Genomic DNA, 18,908 nt, shown 5'->3' with positions numbered 1-18,908 from the left:
TGTGTGTGCATGCGCGCGTGGCTTTTCTGGCTGGGAGGTGGAGGTGGGAGTCAATCCCAGCACTCCTAGCACTCTATCTTAGCCTTGCTCCTCAGGTAGCAGATGCGCTGGTGACTGCGTTCCCTTCCCTAACCCGATCACACATCCCGTCCAAAGTCATTCTTTTTGAGGGTCAAAGGGCACTTGGGCTCTATGTGTCATTTCGAACCCAGGTCTTCTGCCAGAAAATTGAGCTCTTCCTGCTGCCGTGCTTTCAGAATCCCTTTCTGAGCTTCTGGGAGACGAAAGGGCTGGACTAGATGTTTAAAGTCTTTTTCGTCCCTGACAGTTTGGGATCTGGATTCTTGGAAAGAGAGAGGAGGAAGAGGCAGGCCCCTGGGAGAAGGGCCCGGGCCCACCATCTTGGGCCAGATCCATTCTCCAGAAACCAACGCCTTTGGAAGGATGGCTCTGCAGCTGGCAAATGGGCACCACTCGGGTGCCCTCTGGTGGAAGAAATGCTGAGCATCTCCTCCCCACCCCCACCTTCACTCCCACCCTTCCCGGGGAGTGTGGAAGGCGAGATAGCCTGGCAAGATGGCGCGCCTTTGAATGAGACACCTTGGAGAGAGCATCTGGTTTTTATTAAATGGAACAAATGAGTGATTCGTATCCAGAACAGAGGCGAGACACTGACAGTCGCATCGTAAATGGGCCGGGCTGGGAGGGGCAGGCACCGCCGGCCTTGACTGATGGGTGGGACGTATCCACAGTCACGGCAGGGGCCGAGAATCCCCCAGCGGTGCCCGGGTCCTCGGCCAGGAGGGGAGGCCGTGGAAAGGGCAGGAATTCACAAGGGAGCCCCCCCCCCCCGCCTCTGTCTCTCTCACCCCTCCTGGCATACCCAGAAGGCCCGGCAGAACAATCCATCTTGTAGAATCCTCAGGAATGGATGCGGTGTGGGTGGCAGTCCTGGGTCCTGGGTGCTGGCGGACCTCGGCCGTTCCCTTCGGTCAGTCAAGGACTTGGATCCTTGGCCACACCCGGGGAAAGAGGGAGGTAGGAGAGGCCACGTTTTCACTTGATGAATGCCTACTATGTGCTGCCCAAGAAGGCAAGAGAGTCCCTGCTCTCATGAGAGCTCCCAATTGAATAGGGGAGACAATAGCTGAGCTTATAGACATGATAAATCTGCAGAGGGACGGCACAAGAATGAAGGGGGATCAAGAAAGGCTTCCTGGAGAAGGCAGGGATGAGGAGGGACAGCCCTGCAGGCTTGGGGGGCATCAGTGAAAATGTCGAGTCAGGAAATGGAGTGCCCCATTTGATGAGCAGCAAGGAGGAGTCCAGGGAGGATTTCAGCCAGGAGTTTGGCTTCACCAACCCTCCAGTCTCTACGTCCTCAGTGTCCTTGCTGGGCACAAAAGGGCAAAAGACACCCGAGGCCCACTTGGGGCTTCCTAGGTTGCAGAAAGCAGAATGCTGTAAGACCCAAGGCCTGGCCTCTTCTTTAGAGGACAGAACCCCAGAGAGAAGAGCTGCCTCTGATTTCCAAGCCTTCCCCACTTCTTGAGAATCAGCCTCTTCAAGAAGGAAGCCAGCTGGGGGCAGCTCAGTGGCTAGAGAGCCAGGCCTAGAGACCGGAGGTCCTAGGTTCCAATCTGGCCTCAGACACTTCCTAGCTGGGTGACCCTGGGCAAGTCACTTGACCCCATTGCCTAGCCCTGACCACTCTTCTGCCTTGGAGCCAATACACAGTATTGACTCCAAGACCGAAGGTAAGGGTTTAAAAAAAAGAAAGAAAGAAAAAGATGGAAGCCAGCTAGGGACAGCTAGGTGGCTTAGTGGATAGAAAGCCGGGCCTGGAGATGGGAGGTCCTGGGTTCAAATCTGACCTCAGATACTGGGCAAATCGCACACTGAACCCCTATTGTCTGCTCTTCTGTCTTGGAACCAATATATAGTATTGATTCTAAGATGGAAGGGAAAGGTTGGAAGAAGAAGGAGGAAGTCAACGGATCAAGGACAAAGAGGGAATGCACGATCTGCAAAAGGCTGGCTAATGTGCAAATAGTCTGGCTAAGCTACATGAAGAAATACTGTTAGGGCCGAGGAAAGCAATGCCTATAAATTACCAAACTTATCATCGTCTATATAAAGTGCCAAGAACGGAATGGAACGGCTCCTCCGGAAGAAGCTGCAGTGGTCGGTTTGGGGGGTCTGGAACAGTCTCAGCCAAAGTGCTGGCCATCCCCCGGCCCCAGAGGAGCTGGATGGCGGCGGCGTCCTCCCAGGAACACTTGGCCTCCTTCACCTGGTAATGTCCAGCGTGGGACTAGGGGATGTTGACTGGCTGAAAGTCACCCCCGGCAGGTTGGCCACAAAGTTCCCCCATGTTCTTCTCAGGGCATAATCTACCTGCTGGGGGACAGAGAGGTAGGAGTCAGTCAGGAGAGAGGCATTATGTGGAAGGGGAAAACGGGAAAGATTGAGCAGTCTCAGATGTTATTCCATTCAGGGCTATCAGCTGGTGCTAGGGAGCCAAAGCCAGCCCCTGTGCTTATCCTGCTAAAATCTCCCTCTAATTCCATTTAACCTAGCTGAGCCTCAGTTTCCTCATCTGTAAAACGGGTCTTAAAAACCCTGTAATACTTTATAGGCTTGTTAGGCAGTATAATGGAACGATTCAGAGTCAGAGGACCTGGGCTCCAATCTCTGCTTGGCTATATGATGTGGGACACGTCACTCAGACCCTTCTAGCTTTAGAAGGACAATGTCTGAATCTGAAGCCACAGGACCTGCGTTTGAATGCTGGCCGTGTTGCTAATGTCTGTGTGGCTTTTCACCTCTGTAAGCTCTGATTTCCTCATTTGTTAAACGCAGGAGTTATCTGAGATGCCTTCCGGGGCCCAAACCCTAGGGTCACGTTGGTGAACTTAGGGCACGTGTGCTGGTGTGTGCCAGAGGGGGCTGCGCCCCTCTCCTTCTCCATACACACCTGAGGACATGTCTCCCTTTCCCTGGCCCCAGCAGCCCAAGGGGAGCGCTTCCTCCCTCCCCTGTCTGGGGTAAGGCTGGGGGCTCATGTACAGCGTGAGGGTTGACGTTGGGGCACTCGGTCTCTAAAAGGTTCGCCATCGCTGCCCAGAGTGCTCAGCTTGAATCAGAAGTGAACAGCACTTTGCAAGCATCAGTCAAGGCTCAGTTATAAAGAAGCCCCTCCAGGACGCCCAGGATTTGTCAGGGGAGGCGAGACCTCACGGATCCCCCTCTAGAAAAGCAGTAACAAAGGCCCCACTCACAAAACCAATGCAGGAGATACCAGCTATCTCTGTCTAGAAACTCCCTAAATAAGGACGGATCATATAATACTATGTGTAGGGGGATACACTATACATGACATCTATCCTGTCCGTAACACTATAGACGGAGATACAATACTATGTATACTCTGTATGAGGAGATACACCATATAATATAATATTCCATAGAAGGAGATACAGTCTTTAGGACTATACATACTATATATCAGGAGACAGTATATAAAATAGGACACACGGAAATGCAACATATAAAATACTTTTTGCAAGGAGATCCGGTCCGTTAAATACTATCTCTATAAGGAGATCTAATAAAATTGCTCCCATTTTACAGACAGGGAAACCGATGACCAGAGCACCCAAGGAGGACGTTGCTGGAGGACGGTGGGTTTCTCTGTTGCTTTGGCCATCTTGTCTCTGCTTCCTTCCCTCCCTCCCTCACTTACCTTCTTGTACTGTCGTATTCTCTGGCTCCCCCGATTCTTGCCTTGGATCAGCTGTTCGGTGTCCCCCGGACCCCCGGGGGGGATGTCGTGAGGAGAAGGGTCCAGCCCTTCCGGGGGACCAGAACTGGCTTCCAGACCCCGGGAGCGTGACTTCTCCCTGCGGTGCCGGAAGCTTAGGGACCTCTGGAATCGGGGGGCCTGCTGGTGCCCCTCAGGGACTAGGGGGCTCGGCCCCTCGCATTCCGAGGGCTCCCCCCATATATTCCGGAGTTTGCCGTAGGAGCGCCGGGGCACCCTAAGGGACTGGCTACGAGTGGTCACCATGGCTGCTGGAAGGGAATGATCGGGTCAGGGCTGGGGCACCCTCGTAAGTACCCAGCGTTCACACTGCCCAGCCACAAAAGTCTCCGCCCAACTGACGGGGAACTTGGGCCAAAGGTTGGAGCTGCTAAAGGTACAAAGTACAAGCCGCATCATCTTCTAGGAGCAAAGGGAGCCCTGACCGCCCAGCACCCCTTCCCGTCCCCAACTAGGTGGAGAGCTCGGTCCCGGCCGCCCCCTCCCCAATCCCTCAGAACTGTCACTCGAAGCCTTACGAAGCTTCCTCATACAACCCTGGGAAAGCAGCCTCTCCATTTCACAGATGACAAGATGGAGGCTTAAAGAGTTTCACAGATTTGCCCAGATTCTGCCACAACCAGTAAGGATCAGAGCTGAGATCTGAACCCAGCTCTCCTGATTCCCGGGCCGACAGTGCTCCTTTTATTGCCTCCAGATTAAGGAATGTACTCAGTCATATGGCTAGCACGTGGGGAGGAGGAGATACCTGAACTGTGCAGCTGGTAGCACCATGTATAGAGCACCCGACCTGAGTTCAAATCCAGCCTCATATATTTACTCCCTAGGTGACCCCTAGATGAGTTACTTAACCACTGTCTGTCTCTGTATCCTCAGCTGTAAAATGGGTCTCAGGCCCTTATTAACTGTTTGACTCTGGGCAAGTCACTTAACTTCTGTTTGCCTTTATTTACTGGAGAAGGAAATGGCAAACCACTGCAGTGTCCTTGCCAAGAAAACCCCATGAACAGTTACGGTCCGTGGGGTCAAGAAGAGGCAGACACGACTGGACAATCTCTCCCTGACCCTGCAGCACTTGCACGGCCTCCTCTCCCCATTCGCACCCCCAACAGCCCCAGGGTCTGGTCTCTCCCTGGGACTCAGCTTCTAAGTTTCCCCCACAAACTCTCATCCTCCCTTAGCTGCCTGCCAGCTCCCTGGGGGGCTCCAAACCAGCCTCACTCCTGGAGATCTCCTCCTCTAGCCCCTCCCTCCCCCTCTTGACCCTCTCATATCTTCTGCTTTTCTGCTCCAGGGATTCAGAGGCCCCCTTCCTGCTGGGGATCTCTGGTCCTTTGACCCTAAGGATTCCTGACTGAGCAGGCCTGAGGACAAAGGGAAGGATCTCAGGAGACACAGTCTGTAAACAGGAGCCATCAACATTTACATCCCAGGGTTGTTGTCAAGACATGAAATAATTAGAAACTGTTCTTTCCATCTATCCATCCATCCTTCCTTCCTCCCTCTCTTCCTCCCTCCTTCCCTACCTTCCTTCATTTCTTCCTTCCTACCTTCCTGTCATCTTTTCTTCCTCCCTTCTTTCCTCCCTTCCTCCCTTCCTTCCTTCATCTCTTTCTTCTTTCGCTCTTTCCTTCCTGTCATCCTCCCTCCTTTCTTTCCTTCTTTCTTGCCATCTTCCCTTCTTTCCTCCCTCTCTTCCTTCCATTTTCCTTTCTTTCCTCCCTCCCTCCTCCCTTCCTTTCTTCCTTCATCTCTTTCTTCCTTCCCTCCTTCCTTCCTGTCATCCTCCCTTCCTCTTTTCTTTACTGCCATCCTCCCTTCTTTCCTCCCTCCCTTCCTTCCTTCCTTCCATTTTCCTTCCTTCCTTCCCTCCTTCCTTCCTGCCACTCTCCCTCCCTCCCTTCCTTTCCTTCCTCTCTTCTTTTCTTCCTCTCTTCCCTGTTTCCTTAAAGTACTCCAGAGATTCTGACCTTCCCACTAACCACATATAGTTAGTATCCCAGGTATTATTGTTCCCATTTTATAAAAAAAAGAAATTGAGGTTCAGGGAAATTAAGGGATTTATCCAAGGACACAGAGCCAGGCAGACTCCTAAGCCAGAGCTCCCTCTACCATGGCACAAATTCAAAGCAGGAAGAACTCTAGCTTCTAGATGGAGTTTCCCCAAATGGGCCCTTATGCTGTGCCAAAAGTTAAGTGTGTTGGAAAGAGGGAGAGAAGGAGAGTCTGCAAGCCAGGCTTCGGGGAGCACGACGACTGGCTGAATATGGACAGGTAAGTGAGAGAAAAGTCAAGGATGAACAAATACGAAGTTGAAAACTGAGTTGCTTCTCAGATTGACTGAGGGAGGCAGCTAGGTAGCTCAGTAGAGAGAGAGAGAGCCAGACCTGGAAATGGGAGGTCCTGGGTTCAAATCTAGCCTCAATTATTTCCTGGCTGTGTGACCCTGGGCAAGTCACCTGACTCCCATTGCCTGACTCTTACCTCTCTTCTGCCTTGGAACCAAAACTTAGTATTGATTCTAAGATGGAAAGTAAGAGTTAAAAAAAAAAAATTGGTTGAACCCATAATAGAAACAGCAAAGTTAGGAGGCTGGTGGATTTAAAGGGAATGATAATGATGATGATGACTCAGTTTCCCCCCACCTTCATCCTCACGGCTTTTCCTTGGGCTCCAAGAGCCTCTGTGTTGGGTCTAACCCCAGGAAGGCCAGGAAGAGCCATGCCAGGAGGCCTTCCTAGCAGAGGACAACTGGGCAGGGCTGGCTTCCAAGTCAAAAGGTGGGTGACAGCTGGGTCCTTGATAGCACCCTTTCCTATTCCCTCAGCCATGTCTAGGTCAGGCTTCTTCAGCAGTTGTCCTAATAGGCTGTCCCCAGGAGGCAGCAAGGAGGGGATGCGCCCTATCTATATTCTCAGGGGTGTTTTGTGCCTGTGGCCATGTTGTCGGGGACCCCTGGGGACTCCTGGGTGGGTGGCCCAAGCTGCTCTCTTGCCCAGGGCTGATGGCTCCTGTTTACAGACTGTGTCTCCTGAGATCCTTCCCTTTGTCCTCAGGCCTGCTCAGTCAGGAATCCTTAGGGTCAAAGGACCAGAGATCCCCAGCAGGAAGGGGGCCTCTGAATCCCTGGAGCAGAAAAGCAGAAGATATGAGAGGGTCAAGAGGGGGAGGGGAGGGGCTAGAGGAGGAGATCTCCAGGAGTGAGGCTGGTTTGGAGCCCCCCAGGGAGCTGGCAGGCAGCTAAGGGAGGATGAGAGTTTGTGGGGGAAACTTAGAAGCTGAGTCCCAGGGAGAGACCAGACCCTGGGGCTGTTGGGGGTGCGAATGGGGAGAGGAGGCCGTGCAAGTGCTGCAGGGTCAGGGAGAGATTGTCCAGTCGTGTCTGCCTCTTCTTGACCCCACGGACCGTAACTGTTCATGGGGTTTTCTTGGCAAGGACACTGCAGTGGTTTGCCATTTCCTTCTCCAGTAAATAAAGGCAAACAGAAGTTAAGTGACTTGCTCACACCATAAGGGCCTGAGGTCTGATTTGAATTCAAGTCTTCCTGACTTCAGGCCCATCATCTACCCACTGAGCCATCTTGCTGACCCATGACAGTCAGTCAGACAATAAAGATTTTTAATGCACCAACTTTGTGCCAGGAACTAGGCTAACTGCTGGGGAAACAGAGAGTTCCTGCCCTCAGGGAGTTCCTAGTCTGATGGGGAAGCACCATCTAGAGGACTGTTTACAAGCAAGAAATATATAGGAGAAAGTGAGGCTAAATCTTAGAGGGAGGGCATTATCATTAAGTGGGGATCAGGAAAGGCTTTTTGTAGAAGGTGGGATTTTAGTTCAGGACTTAAAGGAAGACTAGCAGATAAGGAAGGAGAGGATTCCCTGCATGAGGGACAGCCAGTACAAATGCCCAACGTGGAAAGGATCTGTTTATACAAAAAATATTTACAGCCGTGCTTTGTTTTTTTAAACCCTTAACTTCTGTGTATTGGCTCCCAGGCAGAAGAGTGGTCAGGGTGGGCCATGGGGGTCAAGTGACTTGTCCAGGGTCACACAGCTGGGAAGTGTCTGAGGCCGGATTTGAACCCAGGACCTCCCATCTCTAGGCCTGGCTCTCCATCTACTGAGCTAACCAGCTGCCCCTATAGCCATGTTTTTTGAGGTGGCAAAAAGCTGGAAAATAAGGGGGTTTCCTTCGATTGGGGAATGGCTGAACACATTGTGGTATGTGATGGTGATGGAGTACTATTGTCCTATAAGCAATGATGAATTGATGGATTTCTCTAAGAACTGGAAGGACCTCCCTGAACTGATGCGGAGTGAAATGAACAGAACCAGGAGAATGTTGTACACAGAAAGCAAAATGTTGTGGGATGATCAAACATAACTGACTTTTTTACTAGCAGCCATGCCACGATCCAGGACAACTCCGAGGAACTTGGGAGAAAGAAGCTCTCCACATCCAGAGAAAGAACTGTGGGAGCGGAAACGCAGAACTAAACATGATTTATCACTTGTTTGTGTGGGCATAGGACTTGGGGTTTGGGGTTTAAAAGATTACCCTATTACAAAAATGAATAATAAGGAAATAGGTAGGTTTGGAGTGAGAACCCAGTGGAATTGCTTATCAACTCCAGGAGGGGGCAGGAAAGAGGGGAGGGAGACCATTAATGAATCATGTAACCATGGACAATTTGTTTAATTAAATTTTAAATTAAAAAATAACTGGGGAAAAAAGTCTAAGTCCAGAGTTGGGAAATGGAGTATCTTGTGGCAGGAATAAATGTCTTGTCTCTGAAGGGATTTTTGTAAAAGAAAGCCAGGTGGCACAATGGATAGGGTGCCAGACTTGAAGTCAGGGAGACTCCTCTTCCCGAACTCAAATCTGGTCTCAGACACTTACCAGCGCCATGACCCTGGGCAAGTCACTTCACTCTGCCTCCTTTTCTTCATCTGTAAAACAAGCTGGATAAGGAAATAGCAGACCTCTCCAATATCTCTGCCAAGAAACCCCTAAATGAGGTCACACAGGGCTGAACGCAACTGAAAAACAATGAACTTCTGAACTTCCAGCACAGTAAAAAATGTGACCCCAAAGCCCAAGGCTGAGGCCCTTTGCCTTTCTCCAGACTACAGAAAGTTCCTATTACTGTGAATTATCCCGAACAGCTGAATGAGCGGCGTTGCCCACCAGGTGGCGCTATACTTGAGCGAACGGCTTAGTCCTGGGGATGCTTCCCTAAGAGGGTGCAGGACCGCACTGCTGCCACCAGAGGGCACTCCGACAGCAAACATGGCTTCTCCAACACCCCGCCCACTTTGGATTAACCCTTCAGGGACCTCTCGAAATTTCACCTCCCGGTTGAAATGGGTGCAACCTTGCTCGAGTTAGTAAATCTTCGGGTCCGCCTAACTCGGACACCGCGCCCAGCGAATTTCTCAGCTCCCTCCCCAAGCATTCCGCACGTTCTCAGCTCACAGTCTATGCACATCACCCTCACCTCCCAGGGAGGCCCCCAGAATGGCCTCTTACTGGCGCTGCCCGGCTAACCCGCCTGCCCGCAGTAAACCTGCCTTTCTCCTCCGGGCTCCCGGGGGCTGGCCCGCCCCACGGTTAGCTCCCCCCTCTGGCCCGCACACTGGCGGGCCCCCTTTCTCCTCTCCGGGAATTCGGGACCACCAAGTCGGAGAATGGAGGGCAGGAAGCCCAAAGGGGCGATGACACACCCTGAGAGCATCCTTCTGCCCTCGCCAGAGGGAGGAGCTGCTATCAGCCCGAGCTCGGTCCGCGGGGCGCCTGGCACCTCGTCTCCCTCTGCGGAAGCCTTTCTGGCCACAAAAATGAAAAGGAAACTTCAGGAGCCCCGAAGGAGGCTAGGAAGGAGGACGGAAGTTACCCCTACCCTCGGCCAACTCCCCCCCCTCCACACACACACACACACACACACACACACACACACACACACACACACACACACACACACACCGGCGCGCATGCGCACAACCCTTTTGCCTCGGGGTCTCCAGGGAGAATGGAGTCTTCCTTTAAGGAAGAATTACAAAAGGGGGATCTCGCTGTGAAGAAGGAGGACCAGGGGAGTCTGAGGGGATGAGGAGGGTGTAGGCTAGAAGACAGGGCCCCAAAGGAGACAGACAGACAGACAGGCCGACAGACAGGCCGACAGACAGACAGACAGACAGACAGACAGACAGACAGACAGACAGACGGGGAAACCAGGAATGACATTCTCACGGCAAAGGAGGCAGCAACAAGTCCTGGACTACCAAATACCAGAGCGAGAGCAGAAAGGCCCAAAGAGCCCCAGGAATCGGATGGGAATCCATGGAGACTGCCAGAAGCCAGGAGCAATCGCTCCCTTTTCCACTGAAGGCTTGCAAAGGGTTACCCCTATTCTAGGTGATCTCATCTGAGCCTCACTAGTGGGGGTTCCGCTCCGGGCTCCAGATGAGGTGAAAGAACAAACAGAATGGCCTCCCCATCTCCCCAGGGCAGGAACATGACAGAACTCCCCACAGCTTGTTGGCCAGGATGAGGGCTATTCATTTCTGGTGGTTCCTGGGTGCCCAGACAATGTTTACCCTAAAGGAAGCACTGCTAAACGTTAGGAATGCTTGGCCAAGAAGGGCTCATCCCTCGGGGCAGGGGGAGAAAGAAGGCTTTGGGAGAAAACAGGAGGTTTGGGGAGGATACATTGTCTGGCTTTCCATGTAATATGTAGCCTTTACCTTCCACAACCCCTCCCACAAGATAATGTGGCTACTGTTGGTGTATCCTTAAGAGGGTATCGAATCCTGGGGCAGTGCCTAGAGTTAGGGCGATTGCTCTTCCCGAGTTCAAATCTGGCCTCAGACACTAGCTGTGTGGGACCCTGAGCTAGTCACTTAATTCTATTTGCCTCGGTTTCCTATTATGTCAAATGAGCTGGAAAAGGAAATGGCCAACTGTTCTATGTCAAGAAAACCCTGGATGGGGTCTCAAAGTGTTAGACGTGACTCAACAGCAAAAAGAAGGTTGAGGAGAGAGACTGTCGGACCATCTTCAGGAGCCCATTATCTTTGCTGACTGGAGAGAGACTGAGGATGGATCCGAAGGACTCTGGTTTTTCTTTCCTGAGAGACTGAGTCAAGGAGAAAGAGTTTAATGTATTTCCTGAGAGAAATGGGTTTTAACTATGTCCCTGGAGAGATGCTATCTCGGGAAGAATGCTCGAGAGGCCTTGACAGCCATCCGAGAGAAATAAGTGACGGGAGTGTGTTTCCACACGTGAGGGGGGAACGTGCTTCTGGTGCCATCTCCTAGCCCTGTGGAAGAGGCTGGCGAGCCAGCTTCTCAGAGACTTGTGGTAAGAGGTCATTGGATGCCTTGGGGACAGTTTGGAGCATAGACTCAAGGACATTTTGTGGCCTTAATGGTATCCCTCCTCCCTTCTCCCTTCCCCTTTTCTCCCTCTCTCCCTCCTCTCTCTCTGTGTCTCTCGCCTGCTCTCTTCCCCCTGCCTTAGTCCCTCTCTTTCTTGCTCTTGCTTTCTTGCTTGCTTCTTTGACTCTATGGCTGGTAAGAGACGGTGCTATAAGGGGAGAAGCCATGGGCCCTCTCCCTCCCAGTTGACACTGACCCCAAGACCAAAGGTCTTGAGCCTTTGCCTCAGCGTTTCTTCTTTTGTTTGAGGTGAAGAGATTGGAGGCTATTCTGTAGACCACGTGTTTGAGAAATGCAGAGAGTGAGTGCGCTGGGTCTCTAGGCAACCAGGGAGCCGGAGGAGTCTGAGATTCAAGGCCATGCTGGGCCCTTCAGGCAGCTCATCCCTGAGGTACTGAGCAGCATCCTTCAGGAGCCATGACGGTTTGCTTTGGAGGTGGCCAGAGTATATGCTTGTACTTTGGTTCTTTATCTTGGAAGGAATCTCTCTTCCTTAAAACTGAAGTCAAGTGCCAGAAAGGAACTGGCCCAATAGTCAATCCCTGGGAGCAGGGACTCCAGCTGGTAATGTCAGACAAAGATCCGACAAGCCCTGCCAGGTGTGACACTTGAAAAACACAGACCCACCAAGTAGTTAGAAAGGAAGACAAGGGGAAGCTGGGTAGCTCAGTGGATGGAGAGTCAGGCCTAGAGACGGGAGGTCCTGGGTTCAAATCCGACCTCAGACACTTCCCAGCTGGGTGACCCTGGGCAAGTCACTTGACCCCCATTGTCCACCCTTACCACTCTTCCACCAAGGAGCACACTAAATGCCAACTCTGCCTTGGGAGGAAACACCGTGCTAATTGCCAACTCCAAAGAGAGACAGAACTTGGGGGTCTCTTACAGCTTTTGGTGAATTTGCTAAGATAAACCTGCAGAGACAAACCACAAAGAGATTGCAAACCTCTTTGCAGCCAGCCTCAGGGGTATGATCTAGGGGTCAGCTATAGCACACCAAAGGCAAGGGTCGAACTCAGGAGCTGGGCTCCTGAGACAGACTTTAACAGAATAAGGGAAGCCTCGAACACTAATAAAAGGCATTTAACATTAGCTATGTCCACAAATCCCACCTGAGCTAAGGGTTCCCAAACAGCTCTAAAATCCATACTTCAACCTCAAAACAGGGGTGCTCAGTACTGAGGTTTCTCATCAAATTTCCCATTGACAAGTTCCAAATTCTTTCACTCCACCCTCTCCCATCCATTGTGAAGGCAAGAAATGTGATCTCAATTGTACATGTGCAATGAGGCAAAAGTATTTCCCTATTGATGTTGCAAAAAAAAGGTGAGAAAAACAAAGAAGGTGAAAAAATTATGCTTCATCTGCAATCAGACTCTGTCAGGTCTTTCCTTGGAGCTGGATAGCATTTTTCTTTTTCTTTCTTTTTCTTTCTTTCTTTCTTTCTTTCTTTCTTTCTTTCTTTCTTTCTTTCTTTCTTTCTTTCTTTCTTTCTTTCTTTCTTTCTTTCTTTCTTTCTTTCTTTCTTTCTTTCTTTCTTTCTTTCCCCTTACCTTCTGTCTTGGAGTCAATACTGTGTATTGGTTCCAAGGCAGAAGAGTGGTAAGGGTGGATGGACAATGGGAGTCAAGTGGCTTGCCCAGGGTCACATAGCTGGGAAGTGTCTGAGGCCAGATTTGAACCCAGGACCTCCCGTCTCTAGGCCTGGCTCTCAATCCACTGAACTGCCCAGCTGCCCCCTGGATAGCATTTTTCATCATAAATGGGGGGATTTTATAATTTATAATCTCGTAAATTTGAGATTGTCTTGGATCATTGTACTGCTAAGAATAGCAAGTCATTCACAGTTGATTGTTGTTACAATATTGCTGTTATTTTGCACAATGTTCTCCTGGTTCTGCTCACTTCACTTTGCATCAGTTCATATAGGTATTCCCGGGTTTTTCTGACCTCATCTCCCTCATCATTTCTTACAGCCCCATAGTATTCCATCACATATACCACAACTTGTCCAGCCATTCCCCCAATTGATGAGTATCTCCTCAATTTCCAATTCTTTGCCACCACAAAAAGAGCTGCTGCGGATATTTTTGTACATATGGATCCTTTTTCCTTTGATGTCATTGGGATTAGTTGTTGCTGTTTAGTCGTCTCTAACTCCATATTACCCCGTTGTTTTGACAATTACCACTTTCTAATACAATTTGAGATCTGGTGCTGCTAGGCCACCTTCCTTCATTTTTTTTTTCACTGATTCCCTTCATACTATTGACCTTGTTCTTCCAGATGAATTTTATTATTTTTTCTGGCTCTACAAAATAATTTCTGATATATTGTTGGTACGGTACTGAATAAGTAAATGAATTTGGGTAAAATGGTCATTTTTATTATTTTGGCTCAGCCTACCCCTGAGCAATTAATTTCTCCAATTATTTAGATCTGCCTTTATTTGTGTGAAGTGTTCTGTAATGGTCTTCACTTAGTTCCTGGCTTAGCAGGCAGACTCCCAAGTATTATATATTGTGTGCAACTATTTTATTTTTTTAAACCCTTGTTTTCTGTCCTAGTAATGCTTCTAAGACAGAAGGGCAAGGCCTAGGCCAGTGATGGCAAACCCTTTTTTTTTTTAAATTTGGAAACTTTTATTTAATTAATTAATTTTGAGTATTTTTACATGATTACGAGATTCATGTTCTTTCCCTCCCTTCCCCCACACCCCCTCCCATAGCAGAGGCACAATTCCACTGGGTTTTACATGTGTCATTGAGCAAGACCTATTTCCATATTATTGATAGTTACACTGGGGTGCTCATTTAGTGTCTACATCCCCAATCATATCCTCCTCAACCCATGTGATCAAGCAGGTGTTTTTCTTCTGTGTTTCTGCTCCCACTGTTCTTCCTCTGGATGTGAAGAGCTTCTTTCTCCTCAGTCCCTCGGGATTGTCCTGGGTTATTGCATTGCTACTAGTAGAGAAGTCAGTTATGTTCGATTGTGCCACCCTGTATCCGTCTCTGTGTGCAAGGTTCTCCTGGCTCTGCTCCTTTCACTCTGCATCAGTTCCTGGAGGTCCTTCCAGTTCACATGGAATTCCTCCAGTTAATTATTCCTTTGAGCACAATAGTATTCCATCACCAACAGATACCACAATTTGTTCAGCCATTCCCCAATAGAAGGGCATCCCCTCATTTTCCAATTTTTTACCACCACAAAGAATGTGACTCTAAATATTTTTGTACAAGTCTTTTTCCCTATGATCTCTCTGGGGGTACAAACCCAGCAGTGGTATGGCTGGATCAAAAGGCAGATAGTCTTTTAAAGCCCTTTGAGCATAGTTCCAAATTGCCATCCAAAATGGTTGGATCAATTCACAAACTCCACCAGCAATGCATTAATGTCCCAATTTTGCCACATCCCTTCCAACATGTATTACTTTCCTTTGCTGTCATGTTAGTCAATCTGCTAGGTGTGAGGTGATACCTCAGATTTGATTTGTATTTCTCTAATTATAAGAGATTTAGAACACTTTTTCATCTGCTTATTGATAGTTTTGATTTCTTTATCTGAAAATTGCCTATTCGTGTCCCTTGCCCATTTATCACTTGGGAATGGCTTGATTTTTTTGTTCAGCTGATTGAGCTCCTTATAAATTTGAGTAATTAGGCCTTTGTCAGAGGTTTTTGCTATAAAGATTTTTTTCCCCAAATTTATTGCTTCCTTTCTAATTTTGGTTGCATTGGTTTTGTTTGTACAAAAACTTTTTCATCGAATGTAATCAAAATTATTAAGGAATACACCTTCTTTTCAGCAGCACATGGTACATTCACAAAGACTGACCATGTACTAGGGCATAAAAACATGGTAAACAAATGCAAAAAAGCAGAAATAATAAATGCAGCCTTTTCAAATCATAATGCAATAAAAATAATAATTAGGGATGGGGAACCTTTTAAAGCGCCTGGTGGTATGAGAAATGTCCTCAGGCATTTGTGGAGAGGGGGAAGGGAGCAGGCCAGACCTGTGTCCTTCCGGCTTTCTAGTGACAAACTCCGGTGAACTCTGTGCTGGGCCGATGGTGCACATGCCCACAGAGAGGGCTCTGAGTGCTCCCTCTGGCACTCGTGCCATAGGTTTGCCATCATGAAGCTAGGCAAACAGATTAAGTGACTTGCCCAGGGTCACACAGCTAGGAAGTATCTGAGGCCAGATTTGAACCCAGATCCTAACTCCAGGGTTCCTTTTTATCTACTGTGCCACCTAGCTGCCCCTTCTTACAGCTACCTTAAATGGAATTTCTCCCTGTTGGACTTTGTTGGTAATACATGTGGAAATGATGATGATTTCTATGAGTTTATTTTAAATTCTGCAACTTTGCTAAAATTGTTCATTATCTCAACTTAGTTGGTGCCTTTTCTTTTTCTGGCCCGCTTTTTATTATTTAATAAATAACTTTAAATTAAGATGCCGTCTCCAGAGACTTTTAATCAGAGCAAGTCCATTTCTATACTCCAGAGCCTGGAGGGACTTGCCATTATGATGAGGCAGTGAAAGATCCTTCCTTCCTTTACCCTCTAATTGGATCACTGTTGCCTTCTTGAAAGCTACTTCCAAGAGATCCATTTGCCAGCTGGAATCTGCCTCTACTGATCAGCTTTTCTGAGTCATCCATCAGTGATGGATGAACCCCTCCAAGGCTAGGCAGAAAATATCTGTGCATGTTACCCCAAGTATAAGATGAGAGATTACCAAAAAAAGGGAAGGAAATGTAGGCAGCAAACTCTTTTTTTTAACCCCTCACCCTCTGTCTTAGAATTAATACTGTGTATTGGTTCCAAGGCAGAAGAGCAGTAAGGGCAAGGCAGTGGGGGGTCAAGTGACTTGCCCAGGGTCACACAACTAGGAAGTGTCTGAGGCAAGATTGGAACCCAGGACCTGACTCTCAATCCACTGAGCTACCCAGCTGCCAGGCAGCAAACACATGTACATGGAGAAGTTAATACAAAGTAGACCCAAAATAAATATAAGGTCATTTTGTGGGGAGAACATCAACTACTGGTTGGATCAGGGAAGGCCTTGAGAGGAGGCAGTTTTTGAGCTGTGTTGAAGAACAATTATGTATTTATTTGTTTTTTTATTTATTTATTTTTTAACTCTCACCTTCCATCTTGGAATCAATACTGTGTATTGGCTCCAAGGCAGAAAAGTGGCGAGAGCTAGGAAATGAGGGTTAAGTGACTTGCCCAGGGTCACACATCTAGGAAGTGTCTGAGGTCAGATTTGAACCCAGGACCTCCCAGTCTCTAGGCCTAGCTCTCAAACCACTGAGCTACCCAGCTGCCCCCTTGAAGAACAATTATTAAAGGTGTCAACTGGGAAAAAACACAGAACTATTAAATAGTCAGAAAAACCCACTCTTTAATTAAAGAAAGGGGTACAGGGGTGAGTTAGGCCTCTAACGCAGAGCTGCGTGCACAGGCTAACTCTGGATGCTCTGGGCCCTGACCTGGATGACTGACTCCAGAGGAGCCTCTGAAGTTGGGGAGCTTAAGTACCTTTCTAGGGGAACTGAGGACCAGAGGGATAGTTGATTGACTCTACAAGGGTAACAAAGGAAAATGAGGAGTCCCTAAAGGAATAACAGTGAGGGGCTGGTGCCTTACAAAGGACTTTGGCCTGAGGGGAGAAACCACTGGGGCAAAAGAGATACCTAACACCAGCCTGAGTAAACTCCTCTTAAGGTCCATTGTTAGACTAAGACCAGTGAAGTCGGACTTTCCCCTTCAAGCTAAGTAAACTGGGAGGTCATCAAATCTTTCTAGGCCCCAAGTTCCGAGGCTTCTAGACTCCAAGTCAACAAAGGACTCTAAACCCTAACTCTGAAAGGGCTCAACTTCCTGCCCTTCCGCCTCTCCTGCTCCAAAAGCCATTCTGGGTCCTCCCCCAACTCTCCCGCCCCTCCACCTCTCTGGCCGTCCCCTTCCAGATCTGACTCCACCAATTCGATTTTACATTATCCTCAATGCCAAAGGCCTTGTCCCCTTGTCCTGCCTTTCCAGATGCCAAGGGGGGGGGATGACCCCCACCATCTGCCTCAGGTCCCGGACCTGCCCCCAATGCTCAATCCAGCAAAAGGAAGCCCCCCCTGTTGTGGGAGAGCCAGAGGGGAAAACCCCAGGATCCGGCCAGGTTGTTTTGGGCAAGAATGCAAGATTCCAAAACTTAGCTTCAAAATAAGTAGAGCAATGCATCCATTTGGAAGTCCTGCTGAAAGTCCTCCTTGAGGAGCCGGGATCTGGGGACCGCATTCACTCATTCATTCATTTGTATATTATCCATTTATTCATTCATTTGTTTGTTTGTTCCTTTGACTATTTATTTGTTTGTTTTGTTTACTTGTTTGTTTGTTCCTTTGACTATTCATTTGTTCATTCATTCCTTTGTTTGTTTGTTTTGTTTACTTATTTGTTTGATTATTTATTTGTTCATTCATTCATTTGTTCGGTTTGTTTTGTTGATTAGTTGAGAACATTTTCCCATAGTTCCGTGCTTCATGCTCTTTCCCTCTGCCCTCCTGGAGGGAGCTGACTCACAGTTCCTCTGGGTCTTACATGTGTCATGGATCCAGACGTATTTCGATATGGGGATTTTATGCCCTTTCACGGCAGGGGTTACAGTATGAGAAAAGGGGGATGGGGTGAATCGGGAATGAGGTTGGGGGTAGAAGGGAGGACCAGAGGAATTCAAAGGACGATTAGACAAGGCGCCACCAAAGCTCATCGGAGCTGAAGCAGGAATCCCCTATCTATGTGGATTGAAGATCTAATCTAGGGGAAAGTCCAAAGGGAGGGCTGGCTGCTCCTAGAGAAGTTCTTCTGGCCTCTTTGACCAATCCACAAACATGGATCAAGTGCCTCCTTCCGAGGAGCTGGCACTGGACTAGGCAATCGGGATACGGAAAGAGGTAAAAGACAGTCCCTGCCCTGGAGGAGCTGCAAGTCTACCCACAGGAGATGGGCACATGTGCACAAGTACCTAAAGGAAGCAAAGTCCACACAGGGTAGATAAATAAGAAATACTGAGCAGAGCAGAGGCTCGGGAGCGAAGAGGAGTTGGGGCCGAGTTCCTGTGGAAAGGGAGATTTTAACTGGAACGGAAAGGAAGCCAGGGAGATCAGTAGTCAGAACGGAGGAGGGATGTCCAGAGAAAATGCTGGAGCTGAGGGATGGAGTGGTTTGTTTTGTTATAAACAAAAAGGGGGGTCCTAAGGAGATATCGATATACTGTGATGTGACTGTATCTTGTACTCTCCTTAGCTGCAGATGATGGAGGAACACCAACCCCATCACCCTTGATGGTTGTTATAATTTCCCCTTTTCTCTAACAGTTGCCCAGGGAGGACCCTCGAGAGGTTAGATGGATGGGTAACCCTTTCAGGTCCAACCTGGGGTTGCATAGATTAATATAGGGCTCTGATTTGCCTCGGATCATGTTTGGTATCTGACTGCGTTGACTCCCTCCCCAAGGGCCGTGATATAAGGACCACTCAGGAAGGTACTTGTTAAACTCTTTTTATCTAAATCAGGGAAAAGATAAACAGGACAAGGATTGGGGATTGGAGACTCTATCAATCTATTATCTATGCCTAG

General features: G+C 48.8%; 1 protein-coding gene across 1 annotated transcript; it reads right to left on the bottom strand.

Moving 5' to 3' along the window:
* Window positions 1–1,836: 1,836 nt before the first annotated feature.
* C6H11orf86 (chromosome 6 C11orf86 homolog) lies at window positions 1,837–4,069 on the bottom strand. Its single transcript, XM_044681345.1, has 2 exons — window positions 3,746–4,069; window positions 1,837–2,400 (listed from the first exon to the last, which is right to left on the bottom strand). The coding sequence occupies exons 1-2, from the start codon at window positions 4,067–4,069 to the stop codon at window positions 2,290–2,292; spliced, it is 435 nt and encodes a 144-aa protein (XP_044537280.1). The 3' UTR covers window positions 1,837–2,289.
* Window positions 4,070–18,908: the final 14,839 nt, after the last annotated feature.

Source organism: Gracilinanus agilis, chromosome 6, assembly GCF_016433145.1.
Source record: "Gracilinanus agilis isolate LMUSP501 chromosome 6, AgileGrace, whole genome shotgun sequence".
Taxonomy (NCBI): Eukaryota; Metazoa; Chordata; class Mammalia; order Didelphimorphia; family Didelphidae; genus Gracilinanus; species Gracilinanus agilis.
The sequence above is the reverse complement of the archived record's forward strand: the minus strand, read 5'-3'. Positions and strand labels throughout refer to the sequence as shown.

What these genes read in the sequence shown, in the direction of transcription:
- C6H11orf86 (XM_044681345.1), bottom strand. Translation starts at nt 4,069, where the DNA reads ATGGTGACCACTCGTAGCCAGTCCCTTAGGGTGCCCCGGCGCTCCTAC. An exon ending in GAATACGACAGTACAAGAAG is followed by an intron (nt 2,401 to 3,745) that starts GTAAGTGAGGGA and finishes TCTGTCCCCCAG; the next exon opens with CAGGTAGATTATGCCCTGAG.